Raw genomic sequence first — 23,400 nt, 5'->3', positions numbered from 1 at the left:
TTTTACATGCATTTATGAGGCTCCAGCTGTATCCCCGGTATGAACAGTTTTGTTCGTCTGAAAAGTTTCATGCGTTGTTGTGTGTGTGTGTGTGTGTGGGGGGGGTTGATTAAACATGCAATACGGCCACACCTTGGCTCAATTCAATTAAATGATATTGATCCAAATGAAAATATTACACTTTGTTCAATATGTTAAAAAAAAAAAACAAAAGGGCAAAGTGATGAAAACCAAAGAGACGCGAGTCATTCGGAAGATATAAAATGAAAACAGTGAAGAACCTGTGAAACACCGGTAACACACAGGTGGTTACAGCCGAAGAGTAGTCTGAATACACCGCAGACGTTAACCTGAACGGCAAAAACATGTGACTATTTGATGAGGTATAATGTGCATTAGTTGCAGCCATAACAAAGACATGAAGCAAAGCCATGCTAAAAGCCACGCTAAATGAGGCACGTACAGTAATAATACCAGGTTAGAATCCTCTTCATGTCCGTGCATTTAGGAGGCTGCACCGCGTGTGCAGACAACTCCGGGGAGCAATTACTGTTTAATTAAAAGTCCTGCCCTCGGCAATGAAAAACTTTGAGGGCTCGTCCGGGATTTGAACCCGGGACCTCTCGCACCCTAAGCGAGAATCATACCCCTAGACCAACGAGCCGCACGACAGGACTCCGCCCGGACCGTAGAACCGTCGAGCCGAGCTCACACGCCGCGTGGCCTGGGTCTGGACCGCAGTCCTGAGCGCGGCTTTAGATTTGTCCGTCGACCGAGCGCCACCTACTGGCGCTCTGTTATAGCGCAGCACGCGCCACTCCCACCGGGCCCGCAGCGCCGGGCGTCGACGTGCCTACGTAGACGCACGTCGCAGGTACCGCTCGCACGGTTTTCTAATTGGTGTTCGTCACATCAAGGGCCGCGGCGGGATTTTCAGCCTGGAACCGACATTTATTATAAATACTGAGACCAAGGTCTGAAAAGGTGTGTTACTGTTACTAGTTCCACATTCAGAGGGCGGAGGGGTTTTCTCTGGACCCGCCCACAGACCACGTTCCCAGGCAGACGGCTCGGAGAGTCAAAATTCCGCCGCATCGCAAAGCGGGTGATCTTCTCCCTTTTCGCCATAAAGGGAGGGCTCGTCCGGGATTTGAACCCGGGACCTCTCGCACCCTAAGCGAGAATCATACCCCTAGACCAACGAGCCACGTCCGTCGAAACTCGGACAGACACATCCTCGTCCCACGTCGGGGGGGCGTCTTCTAATCGTCTGCCTCCTGCAGGACAGCGGTGGTACTGCAGCCAGGCAAACGCTCGCCGAAGCCGCAACCCGTTCGTCCCCGACAGGGTTCCCGCGGAAATGTCGTGCCGTTTGGCGCGGTCCGCGACCCCAGCCGGACGGAACGGCAGCTGACGGAAGCCCAGCGTCGATATCGGCAGAAGTACTTCAAGCGCAAACTCCTTTTTGGTGCCACTTCACGTTGCGCTTTCTGGTTTGGGTGCTTTCTTTACCAGGCCCCGCATAAAATTTCATACAGGGATGTTGTTCTTTTCATTCACCATATACTCATTATATTCATCTGACGACTTGAGTGACACGACTGAAACTCTGATTTGACATTCACGGCGTTAGAAACCGAACTATGAAACACTGCTATCACAGGGGTTGTGTCTGGGGGTGCATGGAAGCCCTTCCTCCCACCGTTCCGACTGCTCGGGGACACGGACCGAGTTTCCCGTCGCAGTGAATGTAACTTCACGTAGGAAACGTGTGTATTGCGTGTCGCGCTGACGGCCATACGCCGTCACCCAGTGCGTCGGTGCGGGCGTCGGGCTGAGAGACATTGAGATGAGCGGACGGGAACGCGTCAGCCTTCGGTGAACTGAGTGAACGAAATGCCCGATGAACCAAATAAGCGCATCCTTGTCAATGCGACTGGGCCACGAAATCGGCCCCGCGCTGCGGTTTACAGCGCCGCCAGCAAGGGTGTCACACAGCCGTAGACACGAAATGGGTCCGAGGATTTACCTCAGTATAACCTGCACAAGAGCTGCTGGTCCAGATCATCTTTCCAGTCTTGGATCCACTTATGGCTCACAAAATGACATTTTATTGCATTTTCAGTTCACACAATCAAAAAGAAAAGAAAAGAAAGCCTTCTGCTTATAAAAATACAACACAAGAGTCTATACTTTTGGAAATATCTCCAAATATACATTTCCATATGATGCCCACATTTACAATATGTTTTGTTGATATATACGTTTTAGTCTTCCATCTCTTTGACATAAATTTTACAATGAGAAAAAGGCAACATGCAGGTGATAGCAGCACATTTAAAAAACACATACAAAGTCAAAGAGAACATTCAACACAACATGTCGAGAAGAAAGATGCAGACAGTGGCATTTTAGCTTTAAACCTACCAAAAACCACAAAGACGAATATTTTAGAGGTAGCGCTCAATTTTAACCACAGAATGAAAAGGTGATCGGGTCTTATGCTGGATTTTATTGAGCCACAGACAGAAGTGTGTTTCCTCGTCTCTACTGACACAACGAACTAAACTATACTTTAGATATACTGCAATTTTGCAGCGCTTCATTTTACAAGAGAAACTGCAGGAATCAACCTGTTACTTTGGTTTAAGGGGATTTTTTTAAAAACTGTTTTAGTTCCTGCTAATGACCACTAGAGGTCTAGTTTAGCTTTACTTGATGCCCGTTTAACCTTCAACACTGGCATGGAAAACACTTGGTTGATTGTTGAGGCAACTATGCAGAGAAGGCTCAAAAATAACAAATGGCTTTTGCCACGAATGTTTCAACTATAGGGTAAAGAGCTTCTTTTTCTGTGCAAGAAACCTGTTCTTACATCCACAAATCAACTTCACTGCCACATGTGCTCCGGGGATCTCATTCGGTCTCACACAGAGTTTAAAGTGCGTTTCCTCTGATGATCGGAAATCCTTTTCTTTCATTAAATGAATACTGCGCGGGAGGTCGTTACATGGCCGCTGTCACCAAGCTCCACATTTTAATTTTCACGAGGAAATTACAGTTTCCAAGTTCCTTTTTTGTATTGAGCTACTTCCATGACTCTCAGGACGTCGTGGCAGAGTCACATAGAGAAACTGGCGTGACAGGTGTGCTGGGGTAGCTCCAAAGGAAACACTAGGTCTATCTGTGGGCACCTGGTTTATGGTAGAATCAATATTACCATATACAAAATGATCATACCAATAATAATAGTAAGGATAATGTGCAAATTATACAGAAGGAGTGAGAGTTTGTGTTTTTTTAAAAACTCACTTTTGGTTCCTCTTTTATAATACGATGACTGAGACAGAACATCAGAACTGATTCGAACAGACAAAACACACTAGAGACAGGCTGATGCTGCTGTGTGGGTTTTTAAAAACAGTTCATTCAGGAGATGAAAAATGTCTTTTAAAAGGCTTCTATGGGGGGGGGGTCCAGAGTGAGTGGAGGGGTTCAATAGTAACAAGTCTGGACCTGCGACAAAAGGTTTAGGTCGGTGTTAAAAGCCTGACAGGCCAGAGGCTGTGGGAGGAGATTGGAGGAGGGGCGTGGACCGGGTGGGTGGTGAACTTGGGGGTGGAGTTATAGAACCTTCTGGAGGATGGCATTGGGCACTTCCAGGGTCTCGTCCTTCACCAGGACGATGTCATAAGAGTCCAGATATTTGTCCAATCGCTCTTCCACCTGCAGGGTCAGAGAGGAGGAACACTGTCAGGAGATGGTTTAAAATTCATGTCCTGATCTCTAAGCAGCCACAGCAGCCGTCACCACAGAGATCCAGCAGAAAACAGACGGTGCACAAACACTGTTTTCAGATTTCAAATGATAAGTACTTAGGAGTTCTACATGTTGCTGTTTAGTGCAATTTCTCATTTTGCCTGAATCTTAGTAACCTTCAAGAACACATGTACGGCCGGAACGACTTTAAATATCTTAAAATCCTGTCAGGACTCAAACTCCTCCTGGAAGTGGAGGAATTTGGCTGTGAAACAAAGACAGTGTACAATACCAACAAGGTGTATGAGTGATGCTGCTGATCAGCAGCAGTCGAACTCCACGGAAAACCTCCACCATGGTCTCTCAACAGCCTCAAATGAGTTGAGACACTGCTCTTCGATTATTCTGAGTGCAGCTCAAACAACAGCTTTTCTCCCTGGCCTCAGTGTATTGACTACTTGAAGGGTGTGAACTCAATCCACTCAATGTTCAAGGACATTTTCTGCACGTTTTAGGATCCCCGGTCGTGTGTAGCCGTACCTTGTCGTTGAGGAAGCCGATCTTGAGGATGTTCTCCACGTTGGGTACACCGTCGGCCATGCTGAGGTCCCCCAGCGAGTCCCCCATTAGGATGATATTGCAGTATTCCTTCAGCTGTTTGAAGTACTCTGTGTTCCGCAGGGCGCCGTCGTGTTTATTGTACACGTGGATCAGCTCGCCTTTGAAACCCCTCAAGACACCCTACGAGATGAAAGACATAACCAATGAACAAGGCGAGCGAGTATATTTCAATTGCCATGCGATTGAACCGGAGACACCAGCATGAGGACAGAGGACAGGGCCATCCGTCTTTCCCTCCAGAACTCACGTTATCGTCGAAGTCCATGAAGTTGGAGACCACTTTGACGTTGGGGTGGTAGACTCCGGCCTGGTGGATGATTTCTTCCAGGACGTCGCCCAGGCCGGCAGAGAAGATGAAGACAGGCACGCTGTGCTGCTGCAGGCGGTCGAAGAACTGCTCAAATCCTTCCCTGAAACCCAACACAGAAAAATCCCTTTTTACCCTTCACTCTGCTCTGGTAAACACGGGAGCCACACATTTAAGTCAGCGGCAAATCTCCATTACAAAGTGTCCTCTTCCTCTACAAATACCTGAGTGCCGCGTCAGACTCTCTCACCACCTCTGGCAGTTTGTCTTTCTCTATCCGCTGCTCCACAAGTAGTGTGTGGGACTTGAAATACCTGCAAACATACACACACACTCGCTTCAAAAATTGATGTCTCTGATCGTCGCGGGTCTAAAAACTTACGAAAGAAAGAAAGAAAAAAAGCTCAATGATCTGAAAAAGTGACTGTGTCGTGCTATTGGTGAGCAGAAACACAAACATGACAGTGTGTGCTTGTTATATGAAATAGAGTGAGTGGTGTGTGTGTGTGTGTGTGTGTGTGTGTGTGTGTGTGTGTGCACGTACCACTCCACCATGAATGGGTATTTCTCCTCCATTGTGAGGTTCGGGTCGATCTCAATGGGATAATATTTATTCTTCAGCTGCAGCAGCTTCTGCCTGCACTCTTCTGTTACCAACTTGCAGTTATCAACGATATCTACACAGAGACACAGAGTGGCAATAATATAATGCAGGTCTCAAACAGGAAAGCAGAACATGAAAACATTTTGAAATTGAGAATTTAAGTTGAGGATAAATGTGGTTGAAAAATAAACACTGAAACGTGACGCCAAGGTATGTCCGGTGTTGTTTTCTTGTACGTACTGTGACATGTTGGACAGCGTTTGCCGTTGACGGCGAACTTGCTTAACGTCATGTCGAAGTCTGTGATGATCTGAAATAGAGGCAGGGATACTTTGCTCATCACAACCAGAGAAATCCGTGAATCAGACAAATTAGATCCTTGAAGAGCCGCTAAAGGAAACAGAGGACCCTCACGGGGGAACCTAAAGCGACCGGAAGACTATACACGCACATCCACTGTGGTACAGCCCGGAGGAGGACTGGACACTGGACTTCCATGACTATTGCCTCTGGAAGAAATCCTGCGTCTGTCTCTGGACACCGAGTCTACTTTTCCAGGTAGCAGCCCTCAAACCTTAACTACAGGTCCTCTTCTAAAAACTTGTGTTGCCTCTGAAAACACTGAACCAGCTGTAAATGTTTGATATCAACCATTAAATGTGTTCAGCTGGTGAAGAAGTTGACTTGTGAGCTTCGGTACCACCAGGTGGTGCTGTTTCACCAAAACGCTGACTGACGGGGTGTGACCAGCACTTGATGTTCTACCTGTAGTTTGGAAGCTCCTCCCTTGATGAGACCGCAGATGATCTGCTCCACCCTCTCGGGGTCCCTCATGTGGACCGTGTTCTTCTCAAACTGAGGCATCTGGAGGGAGAGAAAGAAAGAGAGAGGGAGGTAATTTGATACAGATGTTTAAACATTCCTCGAACATAAACATGGCAAACAGGAAAACTGTAAAACGTAGCATGACAGATATGCGATCGGTATGACTGTTCCACTTCCTGGACAGATGCTTTAGTTTGAAGAGATTCCTGAAAGGCAGTTCTAACTACAGCGCTTTACCCTGAAGGTTATCTACTGTTTGAGCTCTGGTATGAAATGACCGAGGAGGAGGAGGAGGAGGAGGAAGAGGAGGAGGAGGAGGAGGAGGAGGAGGACAATGGCAACGACAACAACCAGAAGTTTGCGTGTTGAGAAATAGGGCCGATTTGGACTGAGATTAAATTCGACGTATGTGTGTGGAAGTGTGTGCTGAGGGATTGATTAGACTACATGTTCTGTCTTGAATATACCCTCACACACACACACACACACACACACACACACACACACACACACACACACACACACACACACACACACACACACACACACACACACACACACACACACACACACACACACCATGTACCGTTAATCAAAGAGTCAAGGTCTGACCCGCCCCCCCTTCGTTCAGGGTAAACGAAACAGCTGATGCTTGGAACCTGTCGGTGTTGTGTGACAAGCTGAACACACACACACAACCTCCGCAGTAACACCCTGCAGAGAGGACGAACTTCAGCCCTTCTTGTAACTTCATCTCCTCAACATCAGTTCTGTCCGACCAGCGTGAAATGGATAATTCTGTCAAGTCTGAGAACCGTAACGTGAAATACTGCATGGATAAAAAGAAGTTTAAAGAAAGTTTGCATCCATGAGTGCGGATGATGGTGAGCCTCCAGTACATTTATTTTTGATTAATGCTAACCTGTCTGAACACGACTCCACCCAGTCTGTGTCCTTGTAGATCTACAATAAACTAAGCGATTTCAGAGTTTGGTGGATCAAGTTCCAAAGACAAACGAATTAGTTCTTCACTTAGAAATCTATGTCAGTTAACTGCGTGTCATGTATATTTCAATGGTTCAGTAAGCTCACTATCTGCTGTTTTAGAGGCCAGTTTGTATTTGGCTCCCGCGTTTAGATTTTTCCACTTCCTGAAACAGGATGTTTCCCTCCGCCACTTTGTGCTTAAGGCTGGTAAATGGGACACAGTCATATATATCAGAAATCTTGCATGTTCCAACTTGAACACTTTGACAGGTCTGTAAAAATACACCGAACATTCGGATGAATGACGGAGGAGGAAGAGGAGAAAAAACAGAGTGCAACGTTGCTACGACTGAGGCTTCACTACAGTCCAGGCTTCCACTGCCGAATGTGCTTGTAGCTCTCACCGAAAGCCACAACAGGACAGCCACACCCACGAGCAGTCCACCAAAATCAGCCTGTGTCAGACAGCCGCCTGCAGGCTCAGTTTGGCCGACACGGAGTGCCGCAGGGTATGAGCGTGTTTGCGTTGAGATGCTAAATCAGCCTGTTAAGTAACAATGTAATCTCGCTACACCAGGCCTGTCATGAGTAAAGAGTGAGTATGTTAAGCTGGACGTGACATGGTTATGTACCAATATGATGGTTGTCAACTGAGAGGAAATCTTACATTTTTTTTTAGAACATAAAGTCTGAGCCAAAAAGATAATCCAACAGCACTTGGTGCAGCCGCTAAAGAATCCCGTTTTAGGAGGACAAGGTGTTAAAACGTGCTGGTTTCTCGTGACTGCAGACAGTCAATGTGCAACAGAACCCAGACTGAGTTTATTGGCCAATAATAGACGCTTTTATTTGGTTGTTTTTTTGGTCACATTTCTTTTTTAATGAATAACTTTTTTGTAGAGTAAGAGATAATTGTCTAATTTCAGTGTCTATGTATGTTAATCTAGTCTATCCATAAACCCATAGATCTCCATGTAAATATAAACATATGAAAGCTTAGAAAGCGTTTTCTGATGTAACAACTTTGGCAGTTGAAGACAACAACCACGCTGTGCCTGTATTAGCTGTATACTGTGCTGAGGGAAAGCAAACAACTGAATAACTTAAAAACACAAACATTCCACCCCACCCAATACAACCTCCCCCACTCTTATATAATCAGCACTGGGCTTCTTAGCACTTCACAAATCACTAATCCTACAGAAACATGATACCCAGAAAACAAACTAAAAATAAAACTTAGTTCCTTTATTACCAACCCTCTAATAAGCCTCTCTCTCATACGCAAACACGTAAAATTATCTCAGTGTGAAAAGACTCTGAACAGCTTCCGAAACTTCATATCTGTTGAGTGAAGACAGAAAAGAAAGAAGAAAAACAGTCTCATTCTCGGGCCCAACAACCGCACATTTGTTTTAAATGACAGCTTTTGCATGGGTCACCACAGGGATGACCTTTTTAAACATGCTCTGCGTTTACAGGGTCACAAAACGCTTAGTTTGGGAACACATATGAAAAGGCAGAAAAGCTTAGAGGGGGTGTTCCTCTGACGGCAGTGAAATTCAAACCTGCTCTTCCAAAGAACTTTGAGCAAATTGTCTGAACGCATAAAATACTGCTACAGTACTTACAATTAAATCAAGCTGTACGCTGAGGACACTGAATGTGATACTTCCAGATGTGCTGCATCACATTCCTGTGCCTATTTATTTTTTTCTTTATATATTTCGCACAATTCAACAGACACGATCTTCTTAGCGAAAGCAGGTTATACCACTACCGGAAATATGGGGCTTTGGGAAAAGGCTCAATTTCTGGAGTGACAGTACAAGCAGCAATTACTGAGGTCAAAGATCAAAGCATCCTAATCCCAGAGGAAAACATTCAAGAGGGTTTTCTAACCTTTGTTAGCACGAATTTTTAGCACGAAATGTTTTATATTATACAGTCACTAGGAGCCAAGAATGACTACAGCCTGGAGCACAACCAGTTAAACCAAATGTACAAACAAATACACACACACACACACACACACACACACACACACACACACGTGCACGCTTACCCCGGGTCTGTTGTCTCAGCTAGCACAAGAGTGAAGAAAAGATTGTGTGGCTGCAGAAGGCTTATATATCTACAGCAACAGTCAGGGAGGGAGGGGGCAACAACCAGCATAGATTAGACAACATAACCCCTCCCCCTGTATAGAGAAGATCAAAAACACGCAAACACACACATATACTCACACATACACATACATGGTGAATTTCAGCTGACCCATGTCAATATACACAAACACACAAAGTTCATCATAAATAAACATTGAATGGGTGCATTGGAGAAAAAGTAATCTACTCTTGTTTCAGTAAGGGTGACCTCTGACCCCTTCACCTTTAAAATCAATCGGTGGGATGGCCTCGCTTCAGCACTAATGCTACTGAGCACACACATTTTAAGGCCCAACACACACCCCTACCCCTACAAACACACACACGCACTTAACAGCATGACGCTGCACCAAAGGTCACGAGGCTCAAGGTTCAGTTTGAGCATCAGGCTGTTCGTTCTTACAACGGTCGGTCACACATGACACACGCGCAGCTCGTGGACGTGCGTCACGTGCATGCAAACACACGCACATACAGAGGTAATTTACAGTGTCTTACACTTATGTTTCTGCGGCTGACTCAGTATTTTGGCCACACAAATGTACACACGTGTAGAAATGGGCCAAACATAGTGTCTTCACATTTTTTCCAGTCGAGTCTGAACATGTCCATCAATTTGTTTTAATTACATGTACACACACACGCGCACACGCACACACACACACACACACACACACACACACACACACACACACACACACACACACACACACACACATATCAGTAGTCAGGTTGATCAGGTAATTATATCAAAGCCCCCGTTTAGCCCTGAGGCCAAAACACATCAACTGAACAGAACTTTTCTTGTGTCAGCTGACCCAGATTCCTGCAACCCTGCATTTGTAGAATCCATATGACGTCAGATCAGTGTTAGTATTTGTGTAATCAATTACTCGTGCTGGTAACAGCTTGACTAACCGGTAACTTCTGGTAAATGAGATTTGGAAATGTTGTAACGTCAAGTTTGTGCATAACTCTAAAATAATGAGACCCTAAAGAGTTAAGGGCTGGACAATTTACAGATGGAAGTTAGACTCCTTAACTTTAGAAAGAAGAAATAACCCATTCTTCCTTTTATAAAAGAAAAGTTCAATTAGTTGATGGGGGCACGTGTTAGATAACTTTGGATAAATATTGCTGTTAAACGGACACTAGTTAGTCAGTTCACTGACTGTATCACTTCTTCTTTCTACCTGTGCAACTGTTAGACTATGTATTAGCATTTAGCATTTCCCTGAAATTGTTACTTGTAGCCACAGTTGTTGTTCGGCAAAAGTTACAGCGGATGGTGAGTACCAAAACTGCTTATTGCTCTGTTACTTTAGCAATATTCTTTTTTTTTTTTTTTTTTTTAACTTTTATTAAGTATTGTTTCTTTGGCAGAAACACCAATATTTTCAAGGGCAAAATTACTATTCAAACTCATTGATACCTTGTATTGGAATAAAAAAAAAAGGTACCAACACAAGTTACAAGCTTTTTTATGTATAGTAGTTTTCCAGCATACACAAATATGGTTTTGCAAATAGGCTTCAACAATGCCAAATGAAAATTTTTCATGAGTTACCCTAAAGAATTAAAAACAATGAGAGAGACTTCATTGTAAGGCAAGGCGGGAATGTTTGGGACTTGTTCCTAACAGTGAAGGCAACGAAAATGTCTAAAAATATTCAAATTCAGACATATTCCAAGACTTAAATTAATTTAAAAAAATAATAAAACTAAACTGAGAATCACCAGAACAACCAAAGATATTTGAATCTTTAACTGATCTTGTTGTGATTAATGAGGATAAACATGTTAGAAGTGATTAACCATGAGAGAGAGAAAATGTTATATGCTACCATCACAGGAAATATGACAATTAATCAGGATTGCGACTTTACGTCATATCGTCCAGGTCCCAGACAAACGATCAATCGGTCTGTCACCAGTAAACGATGTCACTTCAGATCGCAACTGGCTGGCTCATGTTAGAAAATAATGTTAAAAGAGAGTTACAAGGAGACAAACGGGAAATGAGATGCACCATGAGTTTCTGCAGGCACCAATTCCTTTACTTCTTCGTCTGAGGAAGGCTGATACATGACTGTGTCTTACCTATCAGTTATTTGTTAAAATTTGTGCAACCTATTTTCGCAACATTTGAACCTTTTTGCCACACTGACACTGTCCCCGTCCTCATTTCTTGCTGAACAAGCCTTAGTTTCCTGCTGTGTTCTGTACTGTTGGAGTTGCTGTAAGACAGGGGAGACTGGAACATGAGTCCACCTCAATCTCTCCTCTGCTGACCTCTGCCTTGCATACCACGACTCCCAAAAACTAGGTCGACACTCTCTGATTACACCTCACCACAATAACAGCACATGTCCCTGCTGTACACCAGGCCCATAGAGACACAGCTCCACCAATCATTGACCGGATTTACAAGCAGAGGAGCAGAGAATGCCTTGTTTAGTTGTGAGGCATTCTGTTCCAGTGAAGTCTTTTCTTTGGCTTTGGTCCCATTTGCCACTCATTTGAAAATGTAGATTGACAAGACAACTTGCCCCAAGCATCTGAGGTTGAGAAAGTCTGAGGAGATAAAACAGTCTGTGCCACTGTGGCATTAACTCTACTGTGCAATAAAACAAGCGCAGGAATAAATCCGTGTGACTGAACTGCCAACAACAAAAATAGAGCAAAGCTTTAGTGGTTCTTGTTGGTTCTTGCTGTTGATCACCTGGAGCTACTTAAAAAACCACTCTGACGAATACTAGTGGGGTGCTGGAAGTTTCAAGTTTCAGATTTGTTTTTGATTACCTGGATGTAGCTGCTCTAACAGCTATCATATGTCTAGCATATATGTGTTGACCATAAACAGCATTTTCCGTCTTCTTGATAAAAAAAAAAAAAAAAAAAAGACCTCAGTGAAATCAGGATCAGAGCTGTGCACTTTTCCTTCCAGTGTGATCATTAATTTATGCAGCTTCTGTACATTGATTTTAGAATGTCAGCTGGAGGAACACCAAATGGGTGTTAAAATGTACTTTAGTTAAAACGTAGCTTGCTCTGATTAATCTGGATTTCTGCTGAGGCAGCAGATGGTAGGGTCAGAATTTGACGTCAGCAGCATGAATCCATGAACCCAACCTGCCTTGTGTCAACAGTCCCGGCTGCTGGTGGTGGTGTAATGGTGTGCGGAATGTTTTCTTGGCACACTTTGGACCCCTTAATACCAATCAATCATGGTTTTAATGCCACAGCCTTTCTGAGTGTTGTTGCTGACCATGTTTATCCCTTTACGGCCACAGTTTACCATCTTCTAATGGCTACTTCCAGCAGGATAACGCTCCATCTTACGAAGCAAAGGTTGTCTCAAACTGGTTTTAATGACCATGACAGTGAGTTCAGTGGACTTCAGTGGCCTCCCCAGTAGAACTACATTTGGGATGTGTTAGAATGGGAGATTGGCAGTATGAATGTGCAGCTGACAAATCTGTAGAAATGGTGCGATGCAATCATGTCACCATGGAGCAGAATCTCAGAGGAAAGTTTCCAACATTTTGTAGAATTCGTGCCACGAAGAACTGAGGCTGTTTGAGAGCAAAGGAAGGCCCTACCCGGTATTAGTATGGTGTTCCTAATAAGGTGCCTGTGAAGTGTAAAAACCAGGTGTTCCCACAGATGGCCCAGTTTAATAGTTTAGGCTGAGACTGAGCACTCAGCTGGCACACCTGGTATTCATTTGTTGTTGTTTCCATATCACCTCTGCCCGCTCCTAATGATAGTTTTCAAAAGAAACCGAAAATCTTGAGAAAGCTTCAACCGTGCCTCTGTCTTTCTGTGGAGAAAGTTTTATTATTATACTGTATATGTTGAATATTAGTGGATCCCTTGGTTGTTATGCAGTATTTCATGTGGTTATATCTTCTGCACAGTCTCTTCTACAAACAGGGCCATAAATTCATCAAACTCAAATCATGTAAAACGCAATTCTGTCACCGCCTAGAACCTCATGGCCTGCTCCACTCTGCCTAGCGGTTGCCTCACTTGACCTCTGCTCAAAACAGCACCATAACCTGTCACATGAATGCAAAGGCACATTCAAGTCCCCAGTCTATGTAATGGTGTTGTCACGTTGTAACAATAGTGTGGTGGTTTAATTATTGCCCCCTTAGAGAGGGTGTTGCTACGATAATAACACGGATGTCCTGTGGCGTCAAGACAATCATCAGACAGAGAAATAGACAAAATAAAAAGAAGTATGCTTGGTAGAAGTATCTGATTTGTTCAGTAAGTTGTAGAAAAATTGAGTGGAGCTAAAAATCTGCCATAAGTTTTGCTTACGTTAGTTCTTGTTTGAATACTACTTTGCATGTTGCTGTAAAACACGTGGCTGATATCAGTACCGCTGACTTTTCTAAGAGCTGTCAAATTGCCTTTTCAACCTTCTCCCAGCATTCCTCTGAAATCCCATTCAATCTCTGAACAGAGGTTACTGACAGGCTCAGGCTGCTGTGACCCAGCCTTGGCCTGCCGGGGGCAAAGGTCATCAAGGACAAAGTGCAGAGCCCCGCTGAGTGTTTCCTTCGCCCCCGACAGGTGACAGCTCATGAACTGTTGTTCGTCATCTCTCAACACAACCTCAAAGATGACTGATCCCATTGCTGTTTTAACCAGATACATCTGACACACAAGAGTACTCATAATTGTAGTACTGCAACTTCTGCTACCAACATCCTTACTACTAATACTACCTCTTCTAATAATGCTACTGCAGCATTTGCCACTAGTACTACATTTACTACTTCTACAATTCTCTTACTACAACTACTAATACTAATACTGCTGATCTTACCGCTTCTATTGATATAATAGCATCTTCCGATACCACTACAACTCGAGCCACTACACGTACAACTAGTACAACTTTTGTTGCCACGGTTACTGCTACTGCCACTACTTTTTTACATCTGTTAATACTACTTCTCATCCTTCTCTTCTTCCTCCTACTACTGTAATTTTTACTCCTACTTTTCTATTAGTACTACTTTTACAAATCTGTTATTAGTACTGCTAATCTTACTACTATTATTGATACTGCTCAACTCTACTTCTGCTACCACTACTAGTTCTACTACAACAACTACTACTAATTTTATTGATACTACTGCAACTTCTGCTACCAACACTACTACTAATATGTTCAATGTTTGCTACTGCTATTACTTTTACTCCTGTTTTTACTACGTCTACTAATCTGTTTCTACAACTTCTACTGCCGATGTTCCCGCTACTTGATGCTACTGCAGCTTCGACTATTTTTCGCAACTTCCCTACATCGGTTGCTACTATTCCTTATCCTCCTATTACTTTTTTTTGTGCAACTTTCCATACAATCCTGCAAATCCTCCCACTTACTGTTATGAGGCTTAAAATGTATTTGCCCACACATCAGTCCACTAAAAATATTTAACAAGACAAATATTTTAAAATCTGGTTTTTAGATTAAATAATGCATTTCAAAAAATAATAAATTATACACATTTTAATAGTAGTAGTGGTAGTTTTTCCAACCACAAACCAAATTACCTGTGCACAGCTGCTGATTACGAAGCACCAGCATCTGGTCCATTTGGTGGGCCCCATGTCTGCTGAAGCCTCTACTGTTTGTAATTCAGCTCCTCTGTAAAATGGCACTTTAGACTGGGATAACTGTTACTATCAGCCACATAAAGTGTGGCAAACTCCATTTCTAACTTTTACCAAGGTCGTAAAATCCTTTATAGTCGCAAATACAAGGTCTGTACACCTATCCAAAACGATAACCACCTTAAATGTGGGCATTCCGATGAGTCTAAGGACATGAACGAATCCAACCAGACATTAATCCAATCCTCTTTATTTTTCTAACAGACTGTGAACATGGTGTCGTGTTATAACAGGCCCAAGTATTATTAATGGGTGTCACAGCGCCTGTTTTTGTGTGGAGGCCCTTCATCAGTTTCCTGTGGACCCACTCACACTATGAACTGCTTTAGTAGTCACAGTGACAGCCATCTGTTGCTACTGATAAAGCAGCATGGCCACTCAAGGAACTGCTGGTCATAGCAGCAAGAGGTTTGTGTTGAGGCTTAAAATTCCTCTTCAGCAAAAATTCCCAAATAATTTTCTTCGCAAATCCTTCTAATACATCACTTTGTAGGCCTCCGTTTTTCTTAATAACTGACAATGCTGTTTGATTAGAAATTGACTGACTGTAACAAAATCCCATGATTAAAAATATACTGCATGTTCTCATACATTCTCAATATGCCGTGAGAGATTTGGGTAAAATTACTTCTTATCAACCCACAAAATGCCATCTGACTTGTGTTTCTGGATGTCAAACCATAATACCACTGTTACTGTCACTTTATGTTTAAACAGCAAAATAACTTTTATGTGTAAAAGCAACATCTGTGCATTGAATTTTCACAGTTAAGGTAAAAGGTTTCGGATCTTTTTTGGGAAAATTTCTCTTTTTCTCATCTCTGTAAATAGGTCAGAGGTCACATCTGCCGTATTTCAGCAGGGCGGCTGATTACCAGCGCTTGGCATTTGCGCCTGTGTTGTCTGGTTGATAAAACGCTTGTCAAGCCACTTGTATGCCCCAACTTTGCTAATGATGATCAACTCTTAAGTCCCTGATACTTCAAAAACTGAGGCTCATTCTTCTCTCTACTTTAAAAATTCTAAGAGAAAGCATCAGCTCAAAAGCTCAAATGCGATACCTAAAACATTCTCCTCCCTCTGATCTTTCTTCTTTCTTACAGGCATCTCTCTGATCATACCAGAAAAACTACTTTATACTGTACTATAGATAAAGGAAGAACTGCACATCATATGTGAATCATTGCTGCTGTCAGCTTCCTAGTTATCTATATAGAAGATTCTGCCTTGTGCATCATCACCTATCATCAGAAAAACACTTTGTTTCTTACTATGACCTGCAAAGATTAAGGCTTTGCGTTGTGTTTCTAATTTTAGATAGTATAGTTGTCATTAAAGACAATGTAAGTAAATAGCAAACCCTCAATAACTGTAAGTTGCTTTGGTCTTATCGTCCACAAATATACATTGAGGAGTGCCGGTTGCTGTAACGCACAAACATACAACCAAGCTTATTTTCAAAATAAAAACAACCAGACTTGCAATTCAAGTGTAGCTCTGTTCTGCCCTCCAGAGGTCAACACGGTGAAACACACTCCGGCAGACTCCTTCACTTAACCGTCAGCAACAGACCTTTCTCACATCAGACACTTGGGCTTGTCATAGCAGAAAAAACACGTGTGATTGATAACATTAAAAACAACTGCAGTCCATTTGGAAGAGCTACTTCCAGCAGCCTGGTATTTTGCATGCTAACTAACTGGCATTTCTTACTGGGACACTTGATGGAACTGAGTAACTGTTAAGGAAATCTGTTTCTCCTGCGCTTTACCTGATATGGCAAGTCAAAATATCTGAACTGACAAAAGGTCTATAACATCACATCAACCACCTCCAAACCATCTAGTAGGGTAGTGTAGCGTCCACAGAGGCCTTACTTTAGTAAAAATGTCACGGGTTTGCACCTCCCACCAGTCGGTTTAGGTAAATACACAGCCATGTGTTCTGCTGAAGTGTCGAGTCTCTCAAACGAAAGGTGGCCTCCGCTTATGTCAGAAGAAATTCGTTATTTTATGAAATATCTGACTTATTCAGCTTCAGGGAAAATGAGTGGTGGTGTTCCAACATACAGCCGAGGCCCCATTTGAATTTTTAAACTGTCATCTAGCGACAGCATCACTAACGAAGTGAGATGCATCAGGATGTGTCTGACTGAGCTCAGCAGGTGTTTGGCTGGAGTTGGGGTGGGAAGGTTCATTCTAAATTTAATCTTATTTATAACATCATTCTGGGCTCTAGAAACGTGACGGCCACAGGTTTTTTTCTAACCGTCTCAACACGGAATGACAAATCAATCAATGGCAATAAGGAAATGGAACAATTCAGAGACAGAAGTCAGAGCATGACCATGTGTATCAAAAACTCAGCGGAACGTCACTGGAGAGCAACAAACCGAACACACTGAAGAATGTCTGAGTGTCTCCTCAATGTCTCCAGCGTTAACTTGAGTCAGACAGACAGTGTGGTGCTGCCGTGACTAATGTGACCGTGACACAGCAAGGATCCAGTTTGTGACATACATGTCTAACATAACGGACTTCACTCTTGTTTATCTATTGCGTTATCATAGTTACAGGGTGCATGTAGTGCTCGACTGTGTTAAACAGTAAGTGCAAAAGCTGTGGATTAAACTGAGCTTCTACTAGCACTGAGAAAAATGTAAATCTATGGTTATTTTTACAAATCATTCCTCAAACCCCATATCATCAAAACTGTCAATATTCAATATTCAGTGTAACAAGTCAACACAAGTTTGAAGCAAGGCAAAAAATTTCCTTGCGCTGGCAGCGTTTTGAATATGTTTCTGGGTGTAGAAAAAGTGTCTCGTACGAGCGTTCGGTTTTTAGGGTTTCCTTCGCTGTACGGACGAATTAATTATCAATACCATGGACACATTTTTAAGTTTCTGCAGTTTTAAAAATCCAACCATTTTTCTAGGCCGTTTTATATCATGAAAACAAAACTATGAACACTTTTCCTTCTTTTTCGCCACAGCAATTATTTAATTTCTTTGCAATTCTCTATAATAAATAATAATTTCAGGGTTAAATAAACCCCTGTCCCATCTATCATCAAGGTGTTCTAACCTCTGACCTTTGACCTCCTTAGCATTGGATATTTTTCATTATTGTTTCATTTGTAAGTTGCCGCAGGGCGAGCAGACAAACATCTAACAACCGGCAGTAACCAGTGAACGACGTCATGCTGGTAATGAGCAGGTCTGCTGAAAACAAAAACCCCAATGGTTTTTGGCAATGAAGAAAAGAATGTGCTGTTTTTCTGTGATGCCCATTTATTTCTGAAATGACACAGATGGGGTTTCAGAAGTTCTAGAGAGTTGGAACGTCCATGTAAAATCTCACCCCAGGCCAGAAAATGAAAGCCTGAACTGAGTTGCTGTTGTTTAGTGTCGGGGCTCCTGGGGTTTGGAGCGGATGTTTTTGCTTCTTCTACAGCATCATAAAAAGCAGATGGTCAATAGTTTCCACGCTGAAGGTCAGGGCAGGAAACAACTGACTGTTTCTGTACAGCAGCCACAGTGGCTACTGCATCCCAAAAATTTTTCAGTTTCATTCTTTTGCAAGATGACTGAAATAGCAAAAGAGCAAAGACAACAAAGGACAGTTTGTTGCTCTGCAGCTTGGTCAGTGTGTCTTTTTAGTCTTTTCTTCATGGTTTTGTCTGTCCTAGCAGCACTCAATTTGATGAGTTAATACAAGAAACTAGAATGGCACTCAGTAGAGCGCAAGCCTCCATCGAGGCAGAATAGTAGGGAAAATGTCGAAAAATACCCTGTCTCGCCATGTTAACGAAAGTGATAAAAAAAAATTTCTGGATCTGCTCCTTTGACCGGACCCGCACCAAAATTTAATGGGTTTTTCCCTGGCCCATGCCCCATCCCTCCACCACGTTTGGTGCAAGTCTGGTTCAGTACTTTTTGTGTAACCCTGCTGAGAAATAACCAAACACACACGGGTGAAAACATGAGCTCCTTGGCGGAGGTAATATCTAGCAGCATTACCTGAAAATAAACTAAATAGGCTCAACAACACTGCATGTAAATTTACCTGGGAAGCTCCGGAAGGCTGAAATCAAACTCCCTTTGATTTCCGCGCCGTTAATGAAGTTAAAGCACCACAGCAAGGAAAAGACAAGACACAGACGTCTGATGAGCTTCCCTTGATCTTCTCCTGGTCACGCTGCTGTACACATATTGAAGTCAGCTGATGCGTTGACTGAGCTGCTCAGAGTTAGGGCAAACATGAGGCCAGCGTCATGAGAAATCAACTCACAGAGTCATTACAAATTGCACAGTTTTATACCTCATCTCTGACCATCCCTTTCAGAGGTGAGACGTAATGTCTCCAATTTTTGACCTCTCCTTTTCACCTCCTTACTTTGATATATTTGACAACTTGTATTTCCCAAACTGGCAGTTTAAAGTTTCAGTTCCTAAATCAACAATGGTGCAAACAACCAGATGTAAGGCGGTCGAGGGTCTGTTACAACAAAGCGGAGCGCTAGGAAGGGAATGAAAAAGAAATAAGTGTTCATTTACGTGAAATGAAGAGTGTATTTGGAAGGGGAGCCTTGTTACACAAACAGACAAGTTTTCTGTCAAACACTTCCATAAATGCTGCTGTAAAAAGCCAGCGTCAAACTTCAGCCTCTTGTGGGACGATGCCAATAAATGACACATTGAGAATAGGGTTCCTGTCAGGGAAATTACCAGCAATAAAACGATAAATGCTTGCCTGCAGCCAGAGCATTTGACTGCTGGAAGCCAACCGCAAGTGATGAAATCAGAAAAGCCACAGCTGAATTTTCCTGTCACTACATGAGCTCATGTGTGTTTGTGTGTCGCTACAGGTAGACAGTGCATAGAAACCGGAGTACAGGTGGAGCCAAATAACACAGATGAATCATATAGATACCAGTAGACACACAGCATATGGCAACGCCTTCCTACGGCTGCAAAATTCAAAGTCTAAATATCTTCGATAAGCTCTGAACAAAAACAAGTTTAACATCCATGTGACACGTACTAGAAACTATATTATGATCAAATAAATATTCATATTCGACCTCTTCTCCTTTATTGAACCACATATATCCTCACACGGGTATTTGAAGGACAGCATTTAAGTTGAGGAGAAGGTAATGGAATAACTGCCTCAATAAATTCATTATAAACTGTAACAGTTTTCCAACAGCTGGGCCTCAAATCAAAATTTCCAAAAACAAGTTTCAGTGAAGGTCCTATTTTGCAAACATGACTTAAGAATGAAGTTGTTTTCACTTTTTTCACCTTTTTACAGCCCACACGGAAAAATGTAAATTAACACGTTTCCGAATGCCCATGAAAATGTTTCTAAAACCATGTAAAAGATTTAAAAAAAAACCACTCTAGAAACCTAAATAAGTTTCTGTACAACAATGACACTCAGGTGTCAAACACTGAATGACAAAGCGGGTTGCGGTTCTTTCTTTCTTTTTTATGTACTTGAATCTCACGAATTTTGAAGTGTGACATTCCGTCCCTATTTATACTATATTCTGCAGTCTGTGTAGAATTTTTGTGCTTCGCCAGGTCTGCATGAATCCTGTCGGACTGGTTAGAGAGCTGGACTGAGCGTATGTACTGCTCCGTCTTGCATAACCCGCATGCTGCCTGTTGAACAACAGACAAGAGGGAGCAGGGAGCTGTTTCCAGGACGGTGAAGGGGCTGTAGGGAGCATCACCGGCACACAGGATCCACTGTCAAAGCTCTGTGGTCTCGAACAGAGAAGCTGCTGCTCTCTCTGTTGGGAGAAAAGCCGGCTGGTGACCTCTAAAAACAGATGCCGTTTTAGGTACATCCGCGTCTGCGTATACCATCGAGCAGGTCCACTACTGTCAACACACCAAGAGCACAGCGTCACATTTCCGGTCGCGATTTTCAAACTAATAGGCGCACATCTGTTGCAACGTTATGAGGGTGAGTTCTTGGGGTAAAATACAATAGTATTAACAACGTAGTCAATACTTCACTTGTTCCATTATTTCCGTTATTGATTAACCTGCCAATTATTTTCCAGATTAATCAATTGGTCAGTGAAATGAAAGAAGACAATGAAAAATGCCATCACAATATCCTATAATGCGTTCGTTAAATGTCTTGTTTTGTACAACCAACACAGCAGAACCCAAAGAAATTCAATTTAATCCATTAAGACCAAGCAAATCCTCCCATTTGAGAACCTGGAATCATAAATTTAAAGCAAAAAAAAATAAAGCATTTTTGTTTGAAAAATAACTTACAATGATTGACCAACCATCAAAATGGTTGCAGATTAATTTGCTTTAAATTGAGTAACTGATAAACTGCCAAATCATGGCAGCTCTAGATTATATCAAGCAAAGTGCATGTGTTCACATACTGTGTGTCACAATAAAAATTTCAGACTGATGAGTTAAGTGCACTACAGCTTGCATGGTTTCCCTTTGACAAAACCGCTTTATCGATACTGAAGTTATAGCTGAAACGAGCAATGTATAATTCAATTGACAGAAAACTGATCGGCAACTATTTGGATAATACATTGATTGTTTTAAATATTTTAAGCAAAAATTCCAAATATTTACTGGCTTGAAAATAACTAATTACTTTTCTTTAATATATTTGACTGAAATATACATTTTTTTTGGTTCTGATCTGTATTTCAAACAAGCAATTTGTGTATCTCATCTTAGACCTTGAAAAAAATAATAGCAGGCAACTCTATTTTGGGACATTTGATAGACAGAAAACTAACCAATTAATCGAGAAAATAATCAGCAGACTACTCTGTAATGCGATCATGTCAAATTTAGTACAGCAACACACCCAAACCCCAAAATCTCTTGCCCCTTATCTGCACCTAGACTGCAATTAAAAACTGCTCTCAACGTCCACACTATGACCCATGGGACTCATCGTCTGCGGAAGATCGTGCACTTTTATTGTGAAGGCCCAGCTTCTCCACTTCCTGTTTCTTGTCTCACCTTGACGCACCTGGAGAGAGCTTTTTTTTTTTTTCTTTACTCACCATCTCAATGATCCTGGTTTTCTTGCCCGCTCGCTTCTTCTTGGCGACGATGTACTGCGCCAGAACCACTCCGCCGAACAGAGCACAGACGCTGGCACTGGCCGCGGCTCCGACCTTTACCACGGCCGTCCTGTCCATGGCGGCCCGCTGCTCCTCCACAGACCAGCCCGCCGCCCGGAGAGTCCCGTCCTGCCCTCCGTCAGTAGGCGCCTTCCTACTGGTGCGACACGCGGCCGAAGATCGTCTACGCGGACAGAGACTAGTCACTCTGAAGAAGTTCAAAAACCCATCAAAACTACGAAATAGCTGTGAAAACTACATATTGAATTAAACAACTGACCAGAAAAATAATGCCAAAAATAGAGACAACACATCGCACTATAATCTTAATAATAAATAAAAAATTACGGCACGTTACAAGGGCTTTAAGCCCTTTTAGCCACTAAGCTAACGTTATTTGAGCCAGACCTTAATTCGTACGTAACTTAGCAACAACACATAAGCTAGCGAACCTGTCAGGTAGGCTAACAATCTTTCTAGACGTTTATTCACACTACACTCACCGAGTTACATCGGCTCCAGGAGCCCCCTTTTTAAAAGCCAAAGGTTAAAACACCCGTGACCCCCCTCCTCCACTTTACACAGTCCCTTCTTTAACACCTTTCACGCGTCAAAGTTAAGAATAAAACACTTCCGTTCTTACGGGAAATACCAAAACAAAAGTCAATACATGTCACTGGATGCCAGAACACTACTTTTACACTCACTTTATATGCTACAAAAACATGTTTTTTTTTTCTGGAGTCATTTCCAGAACAAAATTAACAAATCCTCTTTAATGATCTTGTCCTTCTACCACCCCCATTAAATTGCCTGAAAAGCTGTTTTTCTCTATTGCACTTTTGCATTGATGGAAGTAAACTGGCCTAAATATACTCTTGCTAAAGTAACGCTTTCACTTAACCTAGTACACTTTAAAATCAGTATTTTTCACCCATTTCCAAGCTACCTGGACCCCTCTCAGAAGACACATCTGGTGTCCCTTTCGGCACCATCACTACCTGGACTACTGAGATGACTCCACTTCGACTTAAGGGAGCGTCACTGAATTACAGAGTGAATGGTTTGGTGCATATCTTGGTACTGAAATGGTTACAGAGATCCTCGCTGTATGTTGGCCTTTTTCACAGTAAACATGGAAACTAAGAAGATGTTACTTGGATTGGTCTTCAAAAGAAATATACATTTGTATTTTTACCTCAGTGTTTTTCATCACTTGAAATAATCAGTTAGATAGCAGCACCTCTGGTTGAACGTATTATCTTTACACTTTTGAAAGAAGCGTCCTGGCATTATCTTGAACTTAT

The 23,400-nt window shown here is 42.6% G+C and overlaps 1 protein-coding gene and 2 non-coding genes across 6 annotated transcripts; all 3 read right to left on the bottom strand.

The window, feature by feature from the left end:
* Positions 1-592: 592 nt before the first annotated feature.
* trnap-agg lies at positions 593-664 on the bottom strand. The gene has a single exon. It is a non-coding gene; the product is annotated as a tRNA-Pro (tRNA).
* Positions 665-1,135: 471 nt separating this feature from the next.
* trnap-agg lies at positions 1,136-1,207 on the bottom strand. Its single transcript has one exon. It is a non-coding gene; the product is annotated as a tRNA-Pro (tRNA).
* A 2,088-nt stretch (positions 1,208-3,295) lies between these two features.
* On the bottom strand, positions 3,296-22,699 carry nt5c3a (5'-nucleotidase, cytosolic IIIA). Of its 4 annotated transcripts, none has more exons than XM_040118145.1 (9): positions 22,597-22,699; positions 22,034-22,277; positions 6,057-6,155; positions 5,532-5,601; positions 5,232-5,364; positions 4,912-5,001; positions 4,628-4,790; positions 4,300-4,500; positions 3,296-3,726 (listed from the first exon to the last, which is right to left on the bottom strand). In XM_040118145.1, the coding sequence occupies exons 2-9, from the start codon at positions 22,169-22,171 to the stop codon at positions 3,625-3,627; spliced, it is 996 nt and encodes a 331-aa protein (XP_039974079.1). In that variant the 5' UTR covers positions 22,172-22,277; positions 22,597-22,699; the 3' UTR covers positions 3,296-3,624. The 4 variants fall into 4 exon arrangements, with proteins under 4 accessions (XP_039974079.1, XP_039974081.1, XP_039974080.1 ...); XM_040118147.1 differs by having other exon boundaries at positions 22,034-22,301; positions 22,597-22,653; XM_040118146.1 differs by lacking the exon at positions 22,597-22,699 and adding an exon at positions 22,374-22,581.
* Positions 22,700-23,400: the final 701 nt, after the last annotated feature.

The sequence above is a fragment of the Xiphias gladius genome, chromosome 22, assembly GCF_016859285.1.
Source record: "Xiphias gladius isolate SHS-SW01 ecotype Sanya breed wild chromosome 22, ASM1685928v1, whole genome shotgun sequence".
Lineage (NCBI taxonomy): Eukaryota > Metazoa > Chordata > Actinopteri > Istiophoriformes > Xiphiidae > Xiphias > Xiphias gladius.
Note: the sequence above shows the minus strand (reverse complement) of the source record. Positions and strands in the feature narration are given on the sequence as shown.

Excerpts from the sequence above, each read along its gene's own strand:
- nt5c3a (XM_040118145.1), bottom strand. The coding sequence starts at position 22,171 with ATGGACAGGACGGCCGTGGTAAAGGTCGGAGCCGCGGCCAGTGCCAGC. Across the intron at positions 5,602-6,056 it reads GAGGAGCTTCCAAACTACAG|ATCATCACAGACTTCGACAT; the intron begins GTAGAACATCAA and ends CCTCTATTTCAG. Across the intron at positions 5,002-5,231 it reads TACCCATTCATGGTGGAGTG|GTATTTCAAGTCCCACACAC; the intron begins GTACGTGCACAC and ends GTATGTTTGCAG.